At 33.9% G+C, this 25,470-nt stretch overlaps 1 protein-coding gene and 1 long non-coding RNA gene across 3 annotated transcripts in view; one reads left to right on the top strand and one right to left on the bottom strand.

Moving 5' to 3' along the window:
* The first annotated feature begins 9,694 nt into the window (after nucleotides 1–9,694).
* Nucleotides 9,695–25,470, top strand: part of LOC127862888 (pancreatic lipase-related protein 2-like) — a 36,171-nt gene continuing 20,395 nt past the window's right edge. For both annotated transcript variants that reach the window (XM_052402150.1, XM_052402149.1), the window contains exons 1-3: nucleotides 9,695–9,860; nucleotides 16,192–16,339; nucleotides 16,855–17,029. In XM_052402150.1, the coding sequence (XP_052258110.1) occupies nucleotides 9,806–9,860; nucleotides 16,192–16,339; nucleotides 16,855–17,029 (378 nt within the window). In that variant the 5' untranslated portion in view covers nucleotides 9,695–9,805. The remainder of the gene's footprint in view (nucleotides 9,861–16,191; nucleotides 16,340–16,854; nucleotides 17,030–25,470) is intronic.
* Nucleotides 22,226–23,142, bottom strand: LOC127862894 (uncharacterized). The gene is made up of 3 exons (XR_008040842.1): nucleotides 22,827–23,142; nucleotides 22,576–22,646; nucleotides 22,226–22,314 (listed from the first exon to the last, which is right to left on the bottom strand). It is a non-coding gene; the product is annotated as an uncharacterized LOC127862894 (long non-coding RNA).

Genomic DNA, 25,470 nt, shown 5'->3' with positions numbered 1-25,470 from the left:
CCTGAATTGTAATAACGCCCGAATGTGTAACAAAACTTATTTCTTTGTTAACATTGCATCTGATTTAATTTACAAACACAGATTATTGCAAAATATAATGTATACAAGTATATACATTTATATCAATAGGGCAATACGACAAACGAATGACAAAAAGGGTGTTCTCATACAACCTCAATTGTAATAAAGTTATTACAATATTACAATTGCGTGAAAACCGGAATTGTAATGACGCCCGAAAGTGTAATGAACTTTTTTCTTGGCTTAACATTGCATCTGATCGCATTTTACAAACACATATTATTGCAAAATATAATGCATACATGTACAGTCAATCTTGTGGATGCGACCACTTGTATTAAGCGACCTTTGTCTTATGCGACCATTTTGAAATCCCACGGAGCTTTTTCGCTATATAATGATATTGTATTAAGCGACTTTTGTCTTACGCGACCAGCGACCGCTGATTTGTGTGTATTTTGATGTCCGAATCTTGTATTAAGCGACCACTAGGAGGTAAAAGTGGTTAATCTATCGATCTTTCAGGGACAAATCCGTGTTAATTGTTTATCTAAGCCGATAAGATGTACTGTTACACCTCTGCTTTGTTTTCACAACCATTATGATTATGCTTTGTCTCGTTGACCGGTTCTGACCGGTATTGTTGTAGACTGCGTATTAATTTATTGAGTTGAATAATAGGCGAACGTATTGCGCACAGTCTACAGCTTAAATAGTTTACTATGTGGATCGTTAAGAGACAATGCCGATTTTTCTCGAGTATAGATAACAGGTGCAGAAACAATGCACTGTACGCGACAAACATTTCCTGAGAAGTGCGGAAAATAAACTACTAATCGGCAACATCTGTCGAAATCCGTACATTACCAACTTGTAATAATGCTAATTAGTAGATATTTGTAAGCCAATCACATTGTTATTTACTTAATAAATTTTCCAACCAGGTCTGATTGTTTGTTTTCAATTGACGTGTTTTAATTTTTTCAGCTCATTATGTATCATAATCGAGTTAGATTTCCTTAAGCGTACATGCAGAAATTAAAATGTCAAAACAAAAAGTGTTAACGTTGAACGAGAAAATTCGGGTTTTGGAATTGTCAAAGAGTATAAGTGCACGTAAAATCGCAGACGAGATTGGAGTCGGAAAAACCCAAATTCAGAACATTCTTAAGCGTAAAGCCGAGGTGCTTGAAGACGTGGAAAATTATGTGTCAGGTGAAAAAAAACGCGCAATATAGAAACGGAAAGAGAAATACATGTGATAATATATCATAGCTTTTGGCTTCTGACATTTATTTCTAGTTTTAGCTGTACACATGTATATGTAGACTGTTACACATTTTTAGCAAAATTCTTTGTTCTTAAGAAAAATATTTCCTTGTCAATGATGTTTTTGCAAATAAATATGTACACACAATTGATTTATAATAAATGATAATTTATAATAAGTGAAAAATAAAACACATTATAAGTAAAATATTGTTTATGTATTGTGTTTATATTCATTTTATTATAAAAGTTAAAATCATTGTGGATAAAAGAGATAATCCTTCATATAGATTAAAATTGAGGGTAAGCATTCTTCCAGAATGGCCTTTTGTATTCAAAGACCGTTTTATTAAGAGACCACTTTTGATTACTCCCTTGAGTGGTCTCTTAATACAAGATTGACTGTATATAAAATTAACATAAATAGGGCAAAAAGACATATGAATGACAAAATGGGTGTTCTTATACAACCTCAATTGTAATAAAGTTTTTACATTATTACACTCGCGTATTGCCCTGAATTGTAATTACGCTCGAAAGTGTAATAAACTTAGTACCTGGTTTAAAATTGCATCGTGTCGCTTTTCAAGCACAGATTATTTCAAAATATAATGCATACATATATATACAATTTATATTAATACGGCAATACGACATATTAATGACAAAAAGGTTTTTTCATACAACCTCAATTGTAATAAAGTTATTACATTATTACAATTGCGTGACAACCGGACTTGTAATAACGCCCGAAAGTGTAATAAACTTATTTCTTGGTTTATAATTGCATCTGATCGCATTTTCAGACACACGTAAGTGAAAAACATAGTGTATACATATATATATAATCTTAATAAGGTAATATGACCTATCAATGACAAACACAATTAAATAAATAATGACTGTGACTAAAGATCTGAAGATTCTAGGACTAAGTGCTAATTAATTACAGTCTTTTAGAAGTAAGGAATTAATATACTGTATGATTGGTGGATGAGAGATAGGTATGATTGGTCAGCGATGTGTGTGGGCGTGACTTGGTATAGGGGATAAAGGGTTATGAAAGGGGAGAAAGTCAGTGAGATGTTAGGAAGTAACAGTTAGAGAGTCAGTTGGAAATAAGTTAGCAGTTAGAAAGTCAGTTGGAAATAAGTTAGAAACAAGTTATACAAAAATAAGCTTGGGATTGGATGGAGTTCGGAAAAAGAAGAGGATATAAGAGAGGAAGGGTAGAAATATAGGAGGATGTAATAATGTGAATAATGAGACTTATGAATAAGCTAAAGAGTAAATGCAGCAAGCGAGTTGTGTTGTGCTTCTGATATAATGCACAGTTTCCCTCGGTTTGGTTACAATTCTTCTCTTTTGTGCCACCTGTTATGCACTAATTGTTGTTGAAAAATCATGATAATGATGGATTATTAAACCCTATTGATATATTCGTTTCCTCCAAATGTATCTTTTTCATTTTTACATGTATGGGGCACTTATAAGTGTTATAGCGCCCTAACATGTAATTAACTATTTTATTTGTTGAAAATTCCATATAAAGTGCTATAATAACAGAACTGTAATAAACTGTTTAATACAACTGCAATCGTTTGTAACTCTTACCCTGGTGTGTAATACTATTATTTGTTGGTATAGACGGTATGTCTTGATGCTCTAAACTTATTTTACTTTATACTTGAAAAAGGAATATAAATATTTAAATGCGACCAATGAACGATAAAAACATGGTATGATTAAACGGATTTTAATATATAGAAACTACAGATGTTCCAGCAGTATTGCTCGCACTGTATGATACAAACAACATACACCGTACATTACACATTATAATAAAAAAAGTTGGGTAGACCGCCTTTGAACGGTCAATAAACACGATTAAGCAGTCTTTAAAAATATTATACACATCACAATTGATTCTCGGCGCACTGCAATATTATACAACGACAAAAAAATAAACGTTTTTGTTTTGATTGAATCGTTCCAACAAACACTATAAAGCTGTGTAGCTCCATTTGCTCTAGCAATATTCCAATTTTACAGAGATACATGCTTAAATTCTATTTTTTAAGGTGGTCACAATGCAAGATCTTCACCTTCCAATATTCAACAATAAATAATAAAACAATAGCATTATTGTTTGTTGTCGAATTATTTCTTATTGACCTTGGAGATTGCTCTGTCTTGTCCATATCATCGACCGTGTAATATATTTCCGTTTCCGTTTCTATTAAAATGCGTCAGTACCAGCGAAGCACCTTTTCAATACTGGCCCGTGCATGTACCGTCTTTTCGTTTTATGTTTAGCACTTGACAGAACGGAACACCACAATTGACAAATATTAGTTCGTATTCCGATTAAATAAAAAACAAAATCAAACAAATAATAAAGAAAACAAAATTGTTTCTGAGTAGCCGTGTTCGTTGTACTTATAACAATACACAAGACGAGACTTATTTCCCAGTTCTGATGGCGTTTTCATCTAACTATACAAAACTCATGGTTTAAACATTCTAATGCAATGTGTATTACATTTTACCGCTTAAGAGTATCGCTGCTGTTTACGCGACCTAAATTTTGATTTACCCTTTTTGTGTTAAGCCATTAGTTGCACAGTCCAAGTTAGTTTTAATCTACAGATAAAAACCACAGGTGGTTAGCGTGTGACTATGATATTTATCAGTGAAAACATCATTTTGGATGATAAATAATCATATTATAACGTAAAATCAACTTTTCTGAAAAAATTCCCTATCATATATATATATATATATATATATATATATATATATATATATATATATATATATATATATATATATATAACAAGGTATTCAACTCATAATCACCCGAAAACGGGGTTCATCGATTTGAACAGCCATAAGTTCAATTGTGCAGCGGTTTTCATGAACTCGGTCTTATTCAACGTCGAAATGAATTTCCTTTCTGGAAATGTATATACCTTGTTATAGTTCTACACATGCTGTGTCAAATTTTAAGAAATAAAACGAAACACAATTCGCGTGACCTACTTAACAGCGATAAATATATACTCATGCCTCTCTATATATATTTTATTGTTAATTGTATACGTGTGCAATGACCATTTGGATAATCTTTGATCTAAAACTGTAAGGCTTGGAGGTGTTTTGTATTAGGCATGTAAAATCGCATGGTGGTCCTCTCCCAAGATTGTCCACATCAAGACTTTCAGCTTTAAGTTTTCATACACTAGAAAAGAACATAATTAAACTTCAAATATGTTTTTGTTGCCATTGTAGCAGGTTACTGAAACAAAAAATTATACAATAGTATAATAATACTTGAGCTGTTACAGGAAAACGCTCTTCAAATATGCGGTTTTGGTGAGATGCAATCTAACATGATATGCAATATAAATTTGAAGGACCTCCGTGGAAAGTCATGTCGATTGGACTTTCGTTTTCTTACTTTTCCTCAAAACACTGAACGGAAACGCTATCAGCGCAATACTTCTCTATTGACAGATATGTGACTACTTCCGGACATCGGTGGACTTCCGTCAGGAATGTCTGCTCTCCCTCGTCTTGTTTAACCTTTTCATTGAGAAGATAATGAAGGAGACCCCCAGGACCACCGCATGTTTATCCTCATTGATGGCAGACCCATCTTTAGTTTGAGATTCGAGGATTACATTGTTCTGATGTGTGGCACCAGCAGTGAACTCCTGGACCGCACCAACATACTCTGAGGAGTTTACGGGTGAAGGTCAGCTAGGAGACGTCGAAGATCATGTTTAACCGCAAAAACAACAAGACATAAGCATAACCAAGAAATAAGTTTATTATACTTTCAGGCGTAATTACAATTCAGGTTGTCAAGCAATTGTAATAATGTAATAACTTTATTACAATTGAGGTTGTATGAGAACACCATTTTTTTCATTCATAGGTCGTATTGCCCTATTAATATAAATTTTATATACATGTATGCATTATATTTTGCAATGATCTGTGTTTGAAAATGCAATCAGATACAATATTAACCCAAGAAATAAGTTTATTACACTTTCGGGCGTTATAACAATTCAGGTTGTCAAGCAATTGTTATAATGTAATAATTTTATTACACTTGAGGTTGTATGAGAAAACCTTTTTTTCCATTCATATAGGTCGTATTGCCCTATTAATATACATTTTATATACATGTGTACACTATATTTTGCAATAATCTGTGTTTGAAAATGCGATCAGATGAAATTTTAAACCAAGAAATAAGTTTAATACACTTTCGGGCGTTTTTACAATTCAGGTTGTCAAGCAATTGTAATTACTTATGTGATAACAAAATGCGATCAGATGCAATTTTAAACTAATAAATAATTTCATTACACTTTCAGGCGTTATTACAATTCAGTTTGTCAAGCAATTGTAATAATGTAATAACTTTATTACAAATGAGGTTGTATGAGAACACCTTTTTGTCATTCATTTGTCGTATTTCCCTATTAATATAACTTTTATATACACGTATGCATTATAATTTGCAATAATCTGTGTTTGAAAAAGCGATCTGATGCAATTTTAAAACAAGCAATAAGATTATTACACTTTCGGGCGTTATTACAATTCAGGTTGTCAAGCAATTGTAATATTGTAATAACTTTATTATCCCCACGCTTTTTGAAAAGCGTGGGGATATTGTGGTTATCTCCACCGTCTGTTCGTCCGTCCGTCCTGGCCACTATCTCCTCCTACACTATAAGCACTAGAACCTTGAAACTTACACACATTGTTGCTATGAACACACGTGCGACAGTGCAATATTTGAAATTTTGATCTGACCCCTGGGTCAAAAAGTTATGGGGGTTGGGGTTGGGCCAGATCATAGATATTCACTCATTTTTTTAAATGTAATTTTACATTTACTTCTTCATTTCTACACCGATTTACTTCAAATTGATAATGAATATCTCTTATGACAATACGGTCAATCTCAACTATGCATGGCCCCATTACCAACCCCGGGGCGCCCCCTGGGTCAAACATACAGCATGATTATACGCGTCGGCCTCTGCCGCGCCATTTCTAGTTGCAATTGAGGTTGTATGAGAACACATTTTTTCATAGATAGGTCGTATTACCTTATTAAGATATTATAAACATATATACACTATATTTTGCTATAATCTGTGTTTGAAAATGCTATCAGATGCAATTTTAAACCAAGAAATAAGTTTATTACATTTTCGGGCGTTATTACAATTCAGGTTGTCAAAACATGGTAATAATGTAATTACTATATTACAATTGAGGTTGTATGAGAACACCTTTTTTGTCATTCATAGGTCGTATTGCCCTATTAATATAATTTTTATATTTATGTTTGCATTATATTTTGCAATAATCTGTGTTTGAAAATGCGATCATATGAAATTTTCAACCAATAAATAAGTTAATTACACCATCAGGCGTTATTACAATTCAGGTTGTCAAGCAATTATGATAATGTAATACAGTTTATCACAATTCATATCTTTATTGCACTTCAGGTTGTAACAAGGGTATTTATCACACATAATGATAGAAATAACTATTGACGTAGGCTACCTTTAGTAGCTGGTAACGTAAATGACGGTTATAAGGGAAAGCGTCCTGGCTAGATTCTTCAATACATCAATGTGTTCGGTCAATACATCAATTTGTTCGGAAAAGCTTTAGAGCTTTAAAAACATTTGATCTATTTGCACGAATATATGAAGATTTAAATGGGTTCTGATTGTGTTGTGTCAACACTTTTAGGTTTTGAAGAAGAAATCTCCGTACAAAGATAACTTTAAGCAATGCATTACTTGGAGAGTCTTAGGGAAAGTCAATTACTTGATCAACGGAAATGGTCTATAGAAAAACATTTCTTAATCTGTAACTAGACAACAAAATGAATATTGAATGAAACGCAGAGATGTAGAATCGTTCAGAGTGACATTACTTGTCGTGGCATATGACAGGTGGGCTGGGTGTGTTCAATCTATTAGAAAAATACTTTCCATTTGTTATTACAATAAAGATATGAACAATGTTTAATTGGCGTTTTAAATATAAAAAGTTAAGCATGGAATTACATTTTACAAGTGCGACAAAGTTAAAAGCTAAGTCCCTCGAAAGCTCTTGTTTGATCAACAATTTATAATTGTAAACTGATTCGTAGCGTTCAATGATTAAAAAGGGTTTAGCATGGTGTTTCCAACTCATAAAATAATTATATTGCTCAAAATAGCATTGCTTTGATGAAGGCCAGCGGTCGATTTTCAGCTTTTATCTTGACAGCCATCTTTGAGTGTATAAAAACGCTCATTGACGACAATGTTGCATCATTTGGTTTCTAAAAAGGGAAATGTTAGATAACCCTTTTATGTAAACACATTTTGTGCGTACTATTTTAGGGTCAGTGCAAACTGTCGCCTTTAAGATACCGGAAAATGATAATATTGGTTCTAACGAACATTTTATTTAAATGTATTTTTTCATGTACGCTAGTCAACGTTGTTGCTTCACACTATTGAAATCGACTTCAAATACGGAGACCTGTGCACTTGAGGCGACACATGTTCTCAGATACTTTAAAGATATGTAAATGCTCAAAATTAAATAGTACATCGTAAAATAAAGTAAACCAATCAGTGTCGCTTAATTATAGCAATAGCCAAAATTAAAAAAAGGTTCGTTTTTTATGGGAGAATATATATTCCATTTGAATTTTACACGACGATATCCAAACATTTACGAGCGAAACGAGATTGGCTTCGGGCAGCTTCGGAATTATGACGTAGTTCTCAAGTATAATTATTATGTTATTTAATTTGAACTGTCATGTTAATAACAAAAAAAAATGCTATTTTATAGATAAAAACTTTACCCGGTCGATTGTTACGATGAAGCATACATTCCTCTCGATGTCTGCTTCCTTGGTACTATACCGCTGCTCTTGCCGGTCTACTACAAATCATAGGGCAAGATTTGATGTCTCCGCTATCGACTTGACCGGGAATTAAAGTGTCTCAACCATTATGCATTCCACCTTTTAAACATATTCTATCTTCGTTCATATTTCATTAAATACCATCAAAATTTTAGAATCTTAAGTACAGTACGTATTCACTATACTGGAATAGAAAGTTTAGAAAGAATATTAAACATATAAATACACGCATTTTAAGCAGAAGATAAAACTCGGATATTAGAGTGTCCAATTTGTTGAGTCTTCGTTATGAGAATCGAAATGTCTACAACATAATGCATATCACCTATTGAAACACGCTCTATCATATTTCATTTAGTACTATCCACAATTTCAGTATTTGAAGCACAGCAATTACTCTACACGTTGGACTATTAACACTGTTTTGCTATATTTCTAAGAATGTTTATTTTATAGAAATGTGTACTGATCATCCAGTTTATGCTGTTTTCCGATGGAATTTTATGATTTTTGCAAATATATACCATTTTTGTTAAAATTCCTCATACACTGTACAAAAGGATCTACTTGTTATCAACTCCACAATGTACCGTGTCTCAAAAGATTTTAAACTATATATTAAAAAAGCTAAGGAACTTATATTTCGCGTGTGGCTTTTGATTTTCTCTTTTATCTAAGTACCGTCCGTTATCCAAGTATCCGCATTACCAGCGTGTCCATTGTATTTTTATTTTCCTCGTATGTCACAAAATATATACGTAAAAATTAGAATTTATTTTTATCTATTGATTTTTATTTTTATTTTCCTCGTTTTTTTACAAATTAAAACGATAACTATATAACTTTCCACATTGTGCAGCTTCATAAATTTCAGGTTTTTAAATCGTCAAAAGATGCATGTAATCGATATTTTAGAGCGTGGTAAATGTTCATTTTTTTCTTGTTGCATGGCAAAAACACAACTACAACGCAAACTTGCGATGCTGAAACAATTATTTTGAATTTTGTCATTTTTTTCAAAACGCGAAAGAGTCCCTTTAGAGCTGATTCAAGCCATAGACAATTTATAATGTGTTATTACTTTCAATAGAACAATATACCGGTTATATCTTTAGAAGAAGAATTTAAGTCATTCTTTAGGACGAACTCTTCTAGAGTTTACGAATGTTCTTATCCAACAATAAATGAAAAAAAAATTACGGTTTTCTCAACAAATTTAACATATTATTAACTGAAGAGAACTTATAAATTATCATTTAAAAATGTGTATTAGAAAGATTCAGAATACTATCACTGTACTATTTGCTCGAATACGGTTACGTTTAACATTAAAAAATAACATTGCGCCTCATTATATTCGATATAAGTGTAGAGGTAGAAATGGAACTATGGTAAACATAGTGCCTGCAAATCTTGCTTGAACTTGCTTTTATAAACTTTGTTCCTGCCTGATCTTGCTCTGATAAACAGTTCAGTGCGTGTGGCGCGTGGAATTTGATTTACAGAAGAAATTCACGGCAAAGTGGATCATAGCAGAGAGGGCATCATATGTTGAGATATAATCGTATATCTTTCAGTTTGAGGATGTGGATTTTTACAGCAGGTTTGATTATTTGATTTGCTTTAAAATTATAACAATTTTAAGAAATGCAATTGGTACATGGTAGAATGCAATATAATGGTATAGTTTGTCAATGTACACAAGGAAAATGGAAGTTCAAATTATATTATATAATTTCATATAAAGTTTATTTTTGCGTGAGATCAAAATCTTATTACAAATAATATGAGGTTATATAACAAATATAATAAGAAGTTCAATATTGTGTATAACTATAACAAGAGAATTGTGTACATGCTATATGTATAGAGGTTCAGCATTTTGTGTCGAGATCTGAACGTATTGGAGGGAATTAATTGTTTGATTAGGAAAACACTTTTTAATTAAATTGCGTTTAACTAACATCTCCAGTCCAAGAACACGATGGTAGTTTAGTCGACCAAATCTTATTTCTCACTTCAATAAAGATGTTCAACGTTACAAATATCATAACTCTTTGGAAACATATCTTTCTTTATCTGAAAAGAAATGGTCATATATGATCGAATGTAGCAAACATAAAAATGCAAGCTACAATGGTTTTATTAATGTTTTTAATTGAATCTTTAAAATGTAATATTTTGTTTAAACCTTCCAACGCACTATTTTATGAAATATTGTGTAGTTTGCAACTGTTTTACATTTCGTTAACATAGTTCTGGTTTCCATACGGACAGTGTCTGAAAGAGGCACACATTTTGCGCTTAGATAAACCTACGTTCATTCTTAGTTTGAGATTCACAGAATCTTTGAAAACACACTGTCTGGTATCAGGTATATATTTATTCCCGATCTCAAGGTATTCTTGTTGGATGCTTACCTTCTGATTACCAGGCGATAACGAGATTTCTAGATATCTTAAGCCGAGTAATATTATTTTATTTCTTGTCTTTGTCTGCAAAACGTCTCTGTTTCGCGTTGCATGTTTATCTTTCGGCTAATTTGGTACCACGTTTCGTCTGCGGATTCATTAAACGTACGGCGCTGTTGGATGATCAAACAAATGTGTATGTGTGTGTGTGGGGTGGGGGGGGGGATCTGGCCACACGACAGAAGAGGTATCGCCAGCTAACCCTTGCCAAATAAAAGATATGCATGTCTGCTGATGGCTATGTGAGAAGACTTAAATCTAGTAGTTATCTCGAAAAATTGGCCGTTTGTATGCATGAAAGAAAAGGATATTTTGAAGGGGCCTTTTCACAGATTTTGGCATTTTTCAACTTATTAATTAAATGCTTTATATCGATAAATATAAACATTGGATCGTAAAAGCTCCAGTAAAAAATCAAGAATAAAATTAAAGAAAGGAAAAAAACACTGCCCGGACCAGGTTTCGAACTAGTGACCCCTGGAGTCCTGCCAGAGTCCTGAAGTAAAAACGCTCTAGACTACTGAGCTATTCCGCCGAGTACACATGCCGGACGTATTTGATACCTTATATAAGCAATCTTCGTAGTTTTACAAAATTTAACGACAAAAACAGAACTCTCCAAATTATTCAATCGTTTCGCGTTGCAACGCTTTATAATTTTTAGGTTTTAAAATCGTCAAAAGATGCATATAATGGCTATATTAGACCATGGTAAATGTTCAGTATTACTGCTTCCTCACAAATATCATAACTAAAACGAAAATTTGCGAATCTGAAACAACTTTTTTCAATTTTGTCAATTTACCAAAGCGTGAAAAGATCCCTTTAAAACAAACTTTTTTATTAGACAATACTTAAAGGGATCTTTTCACTCTTTGGTAAATTGACAAAATTGAAAAAAGTTGTTTCAGATTCGCAAATTTTCGTTTTAGTTATGATATTTGTGAGGAGACAGTAATACTGAACATTTACCATGGTCTAATATAGCCATTATATGCATCTTTTGACGATTTTAAAACCTAAAAATTATAAAGCGTTGCAACGCGAAACGAATGAATAATTTGGAGAGTTCTGTTTTTGTCGTTAAATTTTGTGAAACTACGAAGATTGCTTATATAAGGTATAAAATACGTCATATATGTGTACTCGGCGGAATAGCTCAGTAGGCTAAAGCGTTTTTACTTCAGGACTCTGGCAGGACTCCAGGGGTCACTGGTTCGAAACCTGGTCCGGCCAATGTTCTTTTCCTTTTTTTAATTTTATTCTTGATTTTTTACTGGAGCTTTTACGATCCAATGTTTACATTTATCGATATAAAGCATTTAATGAATAAGTTAAAAAATGCCAAAATCTGTGAAAAGGCCCCTTTAATTTATTATATAAACCGTGTTAAGTTGAAAAGGTTGTGTACTTTTTGGTTGAGTTGACACAGTTAAGATAATAATACCGTGTACAATCAAAATGTTATTGCAGTGAAACAATCGTAAACATGTAATGTGACCATATCGTTCACAATATTTTGTATGTTCATGTTAAACACGCAATATATTTGGAAATCAGCTACCCTTTTCCGACAAAAAGAAATTGATATTTTTCTATACAATCAAATATGAAAAAAGGCATTGATATATATTTTGAGAAAAAAAACACAGGATTTCATATACCCCATTTATTTAAAATAATGAATGTAAAATACATAATTGCTTGTTGTCAAATTAAATTAACCTATTTTTATTTATGATGAAATTATAGTATTGAAACGTGCATTCTGATAAATGTGACTGTTTCTTACAATCCATGTTTTTTTTACAGTATCATGTTTTTGCACAAACAATAGAAATATTTCAGCATCCCCCCACCGCCTGTCTAAAAGAACAAGATTAGCAAAATTCATTATGTTTCGTTGTTTTGCACTTGTATTATGTTTATACGTGTTCTCATTTTATTTCCTTCAAGCGATCTTACTTATTTACTTACATAAAATAACATCATCAGCTTTTTCATGCTTTGTTTTAAACATTATTAATTGATTAGATAAAAAAGCATAAAGTATTTGAAAATGATATTCCAAAGTTTTCCCCGCAATGGAAATTGGGATGTATAAAATCATTATTTTATCAAAATGCATTCAGTAAGGGGTGTCAGTGTATACGTTATTTTTTTTAGTATACTTTTAACTAGACATTTTTCGTAGGATACCTCAACATTCCAATGTTATCTCAAAATTCCACTCGTAGTTAACATGAACCCAAATAAACAGGTGCGAAAGTTAACCAACAGCAAATTGTATTAATATGGGTAACTCTTATCCAGCGGATAACTTTTGGTTATTTCCAAGTTTAGGATATATGTTTTGGTTAGCAATTGCATAAAAAAAACAGATATCCCAACAGGTGCATGTTTTTGTTATGTTTTAATTATGATTTAGCTAAGGTATTTGACTTCGGTTATCTTTAAAATGAAAATGAAGTAAAATAAAATTTTATAAACATTTTTTACGTTTTCTGCGCAAATTGATGCAGCTCTGCTTGTTCCAGTAAGCCCGGCGAGAGCCACCCTTGTTCTTGTTGAAACCATGGCCTTTACCAAGCAAACAACAAAACTATGAGATTGTTTGTTGATATTTTCCTTTAATTTCTACTTCAATCATTCTACTAAAAAACAATTAGGTTTCTAAATTTAATATTTTTTTTACAGATTTATTTAATTCTTTAATATCCGGACCATCATTCTAGAGCGACTTTATCAGACTTGTTTGTTAGATATGATGAAGTAAAAACTAATATTAAATTGTCTTATACAATAATCATTCAGATCGAATTCAAATAAACCAAACTTTGACTACACTCGTTAAAAATGCCTTTTGGTTTTCGATACAGAGTTTCTTCCAGATTGAAACGTATTCTCTTTGATACATATTTGATTTTAATCTCTTTGCGGTGCATATTAATTGTGTGAACAAATCTGAGCCAATTGTGACCCCACTTTTATTTATTGTTGTTTGTGTTCATCATATGTATTTGTTGTATGTCTAATTGTAAGACAATCTCATGTGCAGTTTAACTTGTTTATATTTAAATCCCACAATATTGTATCTGTGCTGTGTAGAAGCAGTAGTTCATTTCTCAATACATTTTAATGACGGCATATCTCCTGTCTTTATAGAGGCTATAAGCAGTAGAATAACTTCTTATTTTGACATGGAAACCTTGTGTAAACCATTTTTTTGCATTAAGATGTGTATACATTATACTTGATATGATGCGTTTATGTTTATCAAGTTTCTTGACATGAAGTCTACCTATATAATATAAACACAGTGCAATTTTTATGTCCCCCACCACTATAGTGGGGGACATATTGTTTTTGCCCTGTCTGTTGGTCTGTTGTTCTGTCTGTTGGTCTGTTTGTTTGTTTTCCCGAACTTTAACATTTTGCCATAACTTTTGCAATATTGAAGATAGCAACTTCATATTTGGCATGCATGTGTATCTCATGGAGCTGCACATTTTGAGTGGTGGAGGGTCAAGGTCATCCTTCAAGGTCAAAGGTAAAAAAAAACAACGGGGAAGGGGACATAGTGTTTCTGACAAACACATTTCTTGTTATTAATATAATGCAATCTTGGTGATTCCGCTCGCATTGTATTTTATGGAGAGGCTTATAATAAATGATCCTTGGGTATTAAATTGACTTTAAATACTATGTGTTGCAAATAATGTTTAATTACCCAATTGTTGTAAGAAATTATTTTTTTTTTGCTATTCCAAGTGTTAAAAAATGTCTTGTTAAAAAGTATGTACCCTAATTATGTGTTTCTAAATTCATAATGTATAGAATAATACAACGTACAATCGTTATCCAACCATACACTAGTTCAATGGCAAGAGGTACATATATGTTGTATCCATCGAAATAATATTTAATCATAAATAAAATGTTAATAATCGTTAGTTTTCTATCAAGATCAAAGGCAATTTTATTTGATATTACACATAACATATTATATGTTAAAGGTCGTTAAACAGAGTATTTTTATTAGTTTTAAAATAAAAATAAACAAACAAGTGCATTTGTCAACATTTGAACAGTACTGGTCATAACGTTACAGAACTTCCAACAACATTCGATAACAAACCGTCTGATCAGTACAAAGTTAAAAGTAGATGGGATTCAGAGTTGTAGTAATTTCATGTTTAGATACTGCTGAACTTTTAGGCTTTAATAAGTATACACTTATTGTTATCAAAATCGATAATGTCCGTTCTATACACGTCTTTCCCTTTATGATTTTATTTAAATCGTTCACATTGAACTTTTTATAAAAACACTGTGAGTAAGTAATAAAGACAAAGACAATTTTTAAAATGATATTGAACGTGTTCTTATAAACGAAAAAAGGTTATATCCACTTAAATGAGAGTTGAAAAGAAAGTTTTATCGTCTTCGTGCGTCTCATCTTTAGAGGACTTCAAGCAGAAAAGTTAAAAAGACACGATTGGAATACTGAAAAATCTTGTGAATGCAAACGTCTAGATTGTCATTTTCAAGTCGGTTGTCACAAATAAGTGCAAAGAATAGCCCATAGCGGATGAACACTAATTCACATGAGATGCACGCACCATAAATATTAAATAGAGCGCCTTAAATAAAAGGATTTTTTAAAATTATCATTTTACTTTACCCAACGAATTTGTTTTCAAACTGCTAAAAGCTATAAAGTCATGACGCGTAGAAGTGATCAATGAGATGAATGACGGTGGTAGATGGTGACTAGGTGTGCATTGAACTAAATATGATTATTATATGGCGTTTCCCACACAAGCAATACATCATGGCGCAGGATCAACGGGGTACACAGTTGATAACACACGGGCTGGGCAGAATGAAAACTCCCCGTTAAGAACGTTATTTTTTGCAAAATTCAAGTTATTGAAATATGTTTGCAAAAATCTTTACTGCATAAAATACAAATTTACTTGCAGTTTGTGCCGATATCTTAAGATTTGGAATACATAATTGAATACGTCTGAAATCGGTGCCAAAATTACACGTTGAGTGCAGCATAATCGTGTAAATAAATGTTGTAAACATCGAATTTTTGGCCAAGAACACAGGCTTATTAAATAAGATAAATCTGATTTTTTTCACATCGCCACAAGCCGCGTAAAATACTCCCTTTTATGCACTAGTTGAAATTCTTCAGAAAAAATGTTTTAAAAAGTTATTTGAAAAAGCACCACTTACCGGTGTGTTAACATCCATTAACATCTAGTTGTGAACCCCATAAATTCACGTGATCCTGCACCCTAAAATAGTTTGTTTGTGTACGCGTTCATTTGCCAATACAGACGATCATGGGCAGGCCGTGCACACTGTTCATGTGAGTAATGTTGACCAGACCACGTTGCATGCATTTCGCGTGACGCATGACTAAGCACGATGTTCACGTACTTTCGACAGTTCTCGGCTGCTGCCTTGGCGTTGTCCGTTCAGTGCCGCTGCCTCGGGTCTGCTACGGTGAGCTTGGCTGCTTCGACTCGCAGCCTCCTTTCAATAACACGGAGGGAGTCCTGCCGCAGTCCCCAGAGGAAATACAGACCACGTTCCGGTAACATTGTCTTCATTTAAAAATAACTTCAAAAATATTTTTAGCATTTTTATTGTTTTCCAGATGGAAATATTTTACAATTTTACGAAATGTTAAAACGTCGTCAATGACTGATTTTCTGGATTTTTATTTTAGTTTTTTATGCAGTAAAAAAGAGCCCGATATATTATATATGTTGATATTATTATATAGATGTTTCAGTATATTGTAATACATAATACAATGTTGTTTTACATTTAAATAGCTGTATAGAAATCCTGTTTTATTATATAAACTATAGGCTACCTTTAAATCTAAATGTGTATACAACTATACATATACGAGCCTGTATAATTGATTTGATCGCGTGTAAAAAGTGTAAAGTCTAAAATTATTGCATGGACCACCAACTGCATGCTGTTATTTCTAGGCACTGTCAAATGAACATACTTATCTAAGGCAACACATTATTAAAACATCCATGCGCTATTTTCTAGGTAAGTCATAATGTGTCGTCTGCACGGCGCGTGTTGCAGGTTGTTTACGTCCACGTGTAGCCCTGTGCCTCGTGTGCTCCACCAGAACTACACCAACTCCATGTCAGCTTGCGACTTCAACCCGAGCGTGCCCATGAAAGTGATCATACACGGATTCCTCCAGCATGGACAGGTGGACTGGATCGGAGAAATGACCAGGGCATTGATGGCGAAGGTACGCCGACAGTTCGGCACACACTGATACACAGGCGCATAGTCATACATCATTTATTAAATAACCAGTCTACGGCAGGGTGCCGTAATTTCAATTTAACCGTGTTTATAAATATGCTTAAGGTTCATGGGAGGGATACAATTCATTAAATCTTTGATTTGATTTTTCTTCATTCAATGTGGTACAATATGGTCAAACTATATATCATTTTAAAGGTAAAGACGGATAGAATAACCTAAACCCATTTTTGACATTTAATTTTTTTGCTTTATTCATATTTTTGTTTAAAACCAATACATTTTACACTAATTTACAAAATATCAATCTAAAGTTTGGAAGGATATGCACTACCGTAAGTTGAATAAATACAAAGCTATATACATATACAAGGTCAAGTGAGCAACATTTCACAGAAAATTATTGTCAGAAAACAACAAATGAGTTATTATTCAACTGCATTTTTTTGATAATTTTCCTTAACAAAGTTCTAAAAATAACTAAACTGAACTACTTTTTAAAAATCCAGGTATGGTGGATAATAAGAGTCACCATTCTATTTCAAGGGCTTAACAATTTTGCTATAACCAAATGGAAAATTTTAAACCATCTCAAAGAAATTGCAGACGATATATAAAATTGTAAATAAATACAAAGAAATATGTTTGGCTGGGTAGAAATCATTGTGATAAAAGGAGATATTGCTCATCAATAACAAGATTTAATCATCATTTTATGAGTTGTGTGCAGACGACTCTAGAAATCATAGTTTTACATAGAAATACACAGCTTGGTATCATGGTTCTTTCTTTCTTCTTTCCTGAACAACTACTGTCCTTTTACCGTTTTGAATAATGTGTTCCTTTTGGCAAACCGAATCTTTTTATACATTTGTATAGCGATTCCTTCTACCCATTTTTAAAGCGTGGCACTCGCTGAGCTCCGTAGAAAAAACGTGCATTACAAATCGGTCGAAATCACGTGAAGTAGTAAGAAAACCTGGTATGTGTATACACATACCTGAGAAAACACATCATTATTTTGACAGTTGGGTCGAGACTAGTAAAACAACTGTTAACATAAATCAGACAGAGATCGCGCTTAATAACAGAAATGATCACACACAGATATAATCACTTAACCTATTTTAAATATTTTCCAGCTGAAAATTCCCCCCCCCCCACACGTCTTTTTTTAGTGTATTTGTATTGTTTTTCTGGAGCCGAAGTGCATCTCACATAATATCCATCCGACTTCCGTTGTTTTCACTTTCGTTATTAAAAACTCCGTTTAATAGAATTATTTGTCATCGTCAACCGTTTGGAATGTCAATTAGGCGATGAGTGAGTTTTTAGCATGTTTATTTCAATTTTATTAATTTAAAAATGGCTGCCCCCATCGTCATGAAATGACATGTGTTCGAGTTTTGATATTTCTAGATATGTAATGTCTTTTTTACTATTATGCGTAACTTGCCCTCATCGATGTCGATATTATTAACTAGTTATATAATTTTCCGCCGAAATACGTTGAATAAACATCATTCAGATTTTTGAAAATAATGTATATTTTTGTGTTAAAATCGCTTTGTATTTTGATTGATTTTTTCGATGGTATGAGACTTTGCTGCACAAAATTGGTAGCAGTTTGAAGAAAAACCATCCTTTTAAGCAAATATGTAAACATTTTCAATGTGGCACTCTTCGTTTAGTCAAATTTGAGTTCAATGCTAGGGGTCACACATTTTTCAAACTGAAGCCTCTACATGAACCTTAAAATGTTTCGAGAACCAAATCAAGCAGTGTTCAGATGTCACTCACACAAACACATCGCACAGTTTTCATACCAGAGTACAAAGCATATGCGGTACTTACTGCAGTATTAAACTCAAATGACGCAGCAAACAACTTATTGCATAATATAGAGTTCGGTCAATACCAAAGCACTGGTCATAGAACCCTTAACAAATTAGTAATGTTCTTACATGACATGTGTGCGGTATGTTTATACGTTCGGTAATTATCCACACGTTTTTCGGAGAAAAAGTGGGGATATTGTGGTGATGTGCGTCCGTGCGTCCGTCCGTCCGTCCTGACCACCTGCTCCTCCTACAATATTAGCACTAGAACCTTGAAACTTACTTACATGGTAGCTATGGGCATATGTGCGACGGTGACAGTGGCGGAATTTTGATCTGACCCCTGAGTCAAAAGTTATGGGGGTTGGGGCGGGGCCGGGTCAGAGATTTTTCTGCGACCGCGATTCGAAAAAGGCTCATAACTAATGTGTCCCTTCAGATATTGCTTTCGTATTTGGTATGCATGTGTATCTAGACACCACCTATCCATGCGCATAACATTTTTTACCCCTGTGACATTGACCTTGATCTTTGGGTCAGTTTTTAGGTTTTGAAATCTGCGACCGCGATTCGAAACAGACTCATAACTACTGTGTCCCTTTAGATATTGCTTTCATATTTGGTATGCATGTGTATCTAGACAACGTCTTTCCATGCGCATAATTTTTTTTACCCCTTTGACCTTGACCTTGAACTTAGGGTCAGTTTTCAGGTTTCGAAATCTGCGACCGCGATTCGAAAAAGGCTCAAAACTACTGTGTCTCTTCAGATATTGCTTTCATATTTGGTATGCATGTGAATCTGGACAGCACCTTTCCATGCGCATACAATTTTTACCCCCGTGACCTTGACCTTGAACTGAGGGTCAGTTTTCAGGTTTCGAAATATGTGACCGCGATTCGAAAAAGACTCATAACTACTGTGTCACTTCAGATATTGCTTTCATATTTGGAATTCATGTGAATCTAAACAAGAACTTTCCATGCGCATATTTTTTTTTATCCCCTTTGACCTTGACCTTGAACTCTGGTCAGTTTTCAGGTTTTGAAATCTGCGTCCGCGATTCAAAAAGGCTCAAAACTACTGTGTCCCTTCAGATATTGCTTTCATATTTGGTATGCATGTGTCTCTGGACAGCACCTTTCCATGCGCATACAATTTTTTACCCCTGTGACCTTGACTCTGAACTTGGGGTGAGTTTTCAGGTTTCAAAATCTGCTACTGCGATTCGAAAAAGGCTCATAACTACTGAGTCCCTTCAGATATTGCTTTCTTATTTGGTATGCATGTGTATCCAGACAACACCTATCCATGCGCACACAATTTTTTACCCTTATGACCTTGACCTTGAACTTGTGGTCAGTTTTCAGGTTTAGAAATCTGCGACCGCGATTCGAAAAAGGCTCATATCTACTGTGTCCCTCCAAATATTGCTTTCATATTTGGTATGCATGTATATCTGGACAACACTCTATGGGCATACAAAATTTTACCTCCGTGACCTTGTCCTTGGGGCCAGTTTTCAGGTTTTGAAATCTGCGACCGCGATTCGAAAAAGGCTCATAACTTCTGTGTCCGTTCAGATATTGCTTTCATATTCGGAATGCATGTGTATCTGGACAACACCTTTCCATGCGCATAAAATGTTTGATCCCTGTGACCTTGACTTTGAACTTGAGGTCAGCGTTCAGGTTTCGAAATCTGCGACTGCGATTCGAAAAAAGCTCATACCTGCTGTGTCCCTTCAGGTATTGCTTTCATATTTAGTACGCATGTGTATCTGGACAAGACCTTTCCATGCGCATCAAATTTTTTACCACTGTGACCTTGACCTTGAACTTAGGGTCCGCGTTTAGATATCGAAATCTATTATGGGGTTATCTACCCAATCAGAAGAAGTGCAAGCATTTTAATCGGACAAAGGAATTATTCAACGATGAAGCGTGTGTATTGAAAACACATATAGTGTTACACAGTAGTGGCGCAGGGATGTATTTAGTAGTTAATTGTTTGTGTTAACTCATCTGTGAAATGGTTTAGCTCATCCATCTAATGTTTATACAATGGGTTATAAAATATTGGCGCAAAGGGACACCTGTATATGAGAGAAGTGATAGAATGCAGTTTAGCATAAAAAGCATGAGAAACTCGTGGAATAGAGCCTCAAGAATCTATAAAAGGGCTGAAACTTTCAATTTGTTCAATTACACCTTTAGACTCATTCCTGAAAATCTGTCAAAATGTTCAAGTGGGAAAAATGTGAGAAACACTTTAAAGCAAGATGGACTTTGAACAGGCACAGCAAAGACAGACATGAAATTCAACATTTTCATTGTTGTGTACAAAATTGCGATAGAAAATTTCTAAGACGCTACTATTAAGTCAACCATTTAACCTAAAAACATAACTTTTCCAAAACAGAAGCAAGGAGATTGGCTATTAAAGAGCATCTTCAGCCATCTCATAAGTCATTCCAATAAGGATGACATGTACATAATGGACGTCAGTGAAGTTGATTCGGTGTTAGATTTGTTAGGAGAGCAGGATGAGGAGGAGAAATTAGGGTATAGATTTTCACTCCTTTTTATGCCCCCCTTCGAAAAAGAGGGGGTATATTGTTTTGCTCATGTCGGTCCGTGTGTCCGTCCGTCCGTCCGTCCACCAGATGGTTTCCGGATGATAAATCAAGAACGCTAAGGCCTAGGATCATGAAACTTCATAGGTACATTGATCATGACTCGCAGATTACCCCTATTGATTTTGAGGTCACTAGGTCAAAGGTCAAGGTTACAGTGACCCGAAATAGTAAAATGGTTTCCGGATGATAACTCAAGAACGCTTATGCCTAGGATCATGAAACTTCATAGGTACATTGATCATGACTCGCAGATGACCCCTATTGATTTTCAGGTCACTAGGTTAAGGTCACGGTGACCCGAAATAGTTAAATGGTTTCCGGATGATAACTCAAGAACGCTTATGCCTAGGATCATGAAACTTCATAGGAACATTGATCATGACTCGCAGATGACCCCTATTGATGTTCTGGTCACTAGGTCAAAGGTAAGGTCACGGTGACCCGAAATAGTAAAATAGTTTCCGGATGATTTCTCAAGAACGCTTATGCCTAGGATCATGAAACTTCATAGGTACATTGATCATGACTCTCAGATGACCCCTATTGATTTTCAGGTCACTAGGTCAAAGGTCAAGGCCACGGTGATCCGAAATAGTAAAATAATTTCCGGATGATAACTCAAGAGCGCTTATGCCTAGGATTATGAAACTTCATAGGTACATTTGTAACCCAGAGTTCAGGGGGAAGATTAAAACTATATATATTTTTAATATATAATAAGTTCACCATAAATAGCATATGTTAATTATACACCGATACTAAAGTACATCTTGAATGAAGAGATTCCGCAATCTGAAAATAATGATAATGCATTATTTAATAGAATGAATAATACACGATATAACATGAATGCTAGTTCAATCTAGTGGTCATATTTACATTAACATAGCAGATATGGAAAAATACAATTTCACATAAAATGCATCTTCTATAAATATAAACATTACAGAACATGCAGCATACAATTTCACTACACAGAAATACATAAAACAGATAAAATTTACAATGAACACCATTACATAATCACGTACACAACTCATACAGCTCACTTACCAAAATGTGGTTCTGAATACTATCTCTTCACTCACACAATCCAATCACGCCTCGTTCGTCCATTGGTGAAACTGTAAGTGGATTACGCGATACAGTTCAAACAAAGAATAGTGATAAAATGTTAAAATTGAAACTATACCGACGTTCCAACACTACAACTTTAGGTCGAAAAATAAAAGAATTACCCGTATAAGAAATACGCGCAAACTGTGACAAATGAACCGAGCAAGTAGACAAATACTTAAACATACCTGTATAACAAAGAAGATAAAACTAACGAATTCTGAACGTGAAATAAATGCCCGAAGAATACGTATTCCCGCTCTGAACTCCGTGGTCAATGTGATCTGTACATCACTACACTCCACGAGGATAACTCCTCGAGGATACCTACACAAGTTATTAACCAATAAATTTAAAGGGATCTTTTCACGGTTTGGTTAATTGACAAAATTGAAAAAAGTTGTTTCAGATTCGCAAATTTTCGTTTTAGTTAGGATATTTGTGAGGAAACAGTATTACTGAACATTAACCATAGTCCAATATAGCCATTATATGTATCTTTTGACGATTTGAAAACCTAAAAACTATAAAGCGTTGCAACGCGAAACGATTGAATAATTTGGAGAGTTCCGTTGTTGTCGTTTAAATTTACGAAACTACGAAGATTGCTTATATACCGTATAAAATACTTCAACTGTGTATACCCGGCGGAATAGCCGAGAGGGCTTATGCGTTTTTACTTCAGACTTACTCCAGGACTCCGGGGGTCGCTGGTTAGAGCCCTGGTACCGGCTACTTTTTTTTTCCTTTTTTTATTTTATTCTTAATTTTTAACTGGAGCTTTTAAGATCCAATGTTTACATTTATCAATATAAAGCATTTAATGACAAACTTCAAAATATGCCAAAATCTGTGAAAAAAACCTTTAAACTAACAACAATTTTAAACTAACAATAGATATGATCGCTCGAGCGTAGAAACCGGTCTCGTATCATTTAAATGTGGAGTGGACTCGATCGACATAATTATTCTAAAGTATGGTAAAATACGATAAGGTCACACATTGATCATGACTCGCAGATGACCCCTAACGGTTTTCAGGTCACTAGGTCAAAGGTCAAGGTCACGGTGACTCAACTTAGAAAAATGGTATCCGGATGATAACTCAAGAACGCGTACGCCTAGAATCATGAAACTTCATAGGTACATTGATCATGACTCGCAGATGACCCCTATTGACTTTCAGGTCACTAGGTCAAAGGTCAAGGTCACGGTGACTTGACACAGTAAAATAATTTCCGGATGATAACACAAAAAAGCTTACGCCTAGGATCATGAAACTTCATAGTTACATTGATCATGACTCGCAGATGACCCTTATTGATTTTTAAGGTCACTAGGTCAAAGGTCAAGGTCACAGTGCCAAAAAACGTATTCACACAATGGCTGTCACTACAACTGACAGCCCATATGGGGGGCATGCATGTTTTACAAACAGCCCTTTTTTAGGTTATTTTACATTAACTTCTTTACACTGAACATCTCTTATAACAATACGGTCAATCTCAACTATGCATGGCCACATTACCAAACCTGGGGCGCCTCTGGGTCAAACATGCGGCGTGGGGATACGCGTCGGCCTCTGCCGCGCCATTTCTAGTATTTGATCCATTTTAGCTGACCTGAGCACGAAGTACCCAATGTGAGCTATTTTTTATCAGTCTATGTCTGGCGTCCGGCGTCGTGTGGTCTGAAGTATGCGGCATCAACTTTCCGGTAGTCACCAGTCATAAAGCCGGCTTTTGCTCAATTTTAATGAATTTAGGCCAGAATATTTAAATTGATAAATCTAGAAAAAAAGTAATCTGGATCATGTTATGTAAAAACTACGTCACCAGGTAAAATCTTTAAAAAAAACTTGATCGCAAAACATATGCAAAGATATTAAAACATATAAGATTGTGCAGCACACTTTTACACACAATACTGATACTTATAGTTGACATAAATTGGCATATGTAATACCTTATTTATCAATAACATTATAGCCATAGACAGAGATCGAGTAAAACATACTAATGAAATATTCAAACCCATATGCATGATAAACTAAATATTTAAAACGGGCTAAAACACGCATTATTCAATATAATTATAAAGCAGAAATTCGAATAATTACTCTATAACTTAAATAATAACGACACATGTATTTCAAATGTTTATTTAAATAAGATGCACACTTGATGGTAGTGACAATTGATTAGTTATTTTCATCGTTTAATTAAACTATACAAGTGTGCAGTGATATGTAGAGGTATCTTCGTAGTTAACATTTTGTAGATTTGTGTGGCTAAACTAGATCGTTGCGTATAATTGACCGTAAACTGTCCGATTCGTTGTTTGAAAATGTTAAGAATTATTTCGAATATGAACTAAAGGCACCAAATTCCAAAACGGTTTTTATGTTTGTATTGAAGTGTGGATTTTCAACTTTGTCATTATATTATATTATATATAATGTTTTAAAAAAAGTATGATTTTGTTTGCACAGGTTTATAAAAATCAATTATATCATTTTTTTCTGGAAAATGTATACCTTATTTAAAAACGTTGTGTTTGTCTTTTACCATTTAAACAGCAAAAATCAACAATTGGTAAAATATATGCATAGTAAAACATTTCTTTCATTTTTTTCACTGAAAAAGTATTTGCTCGTTTTGGTGATGCTGTTTGAATGTTTACAGATGTGTTCGTGCTGCTAATGTCAATTGCAATTTTGATCAATATAAACTCCTAACACGTTTTCCTAAATACAGTTTCTAAGTAAAGTCCATCTGTATTTATTATAAGTGGACTGGTATTGTTTATTTTATGTATAAACCTAATCAAATT

Source organism: Dreissena polymorpha, chromosome 16 (genome assembly GCF_020536995.1).
Source record: "Dreissena polymorpha isolate Duluth1 chromosome 16, UMN_Dpol_1.0, whole genome shotgun sequence".
NCBI classification, from domain to species: Eukaryota; Metazoa; Mollusca; class Bivalvia; order Myida; family Dreissenidae; genus Dreissena; species Dreissena polymorpha.
Note: the sequence above shows the minus strand (reverse complement) of the source record. Positions and strands in the feature narration are given on the sequence as shown.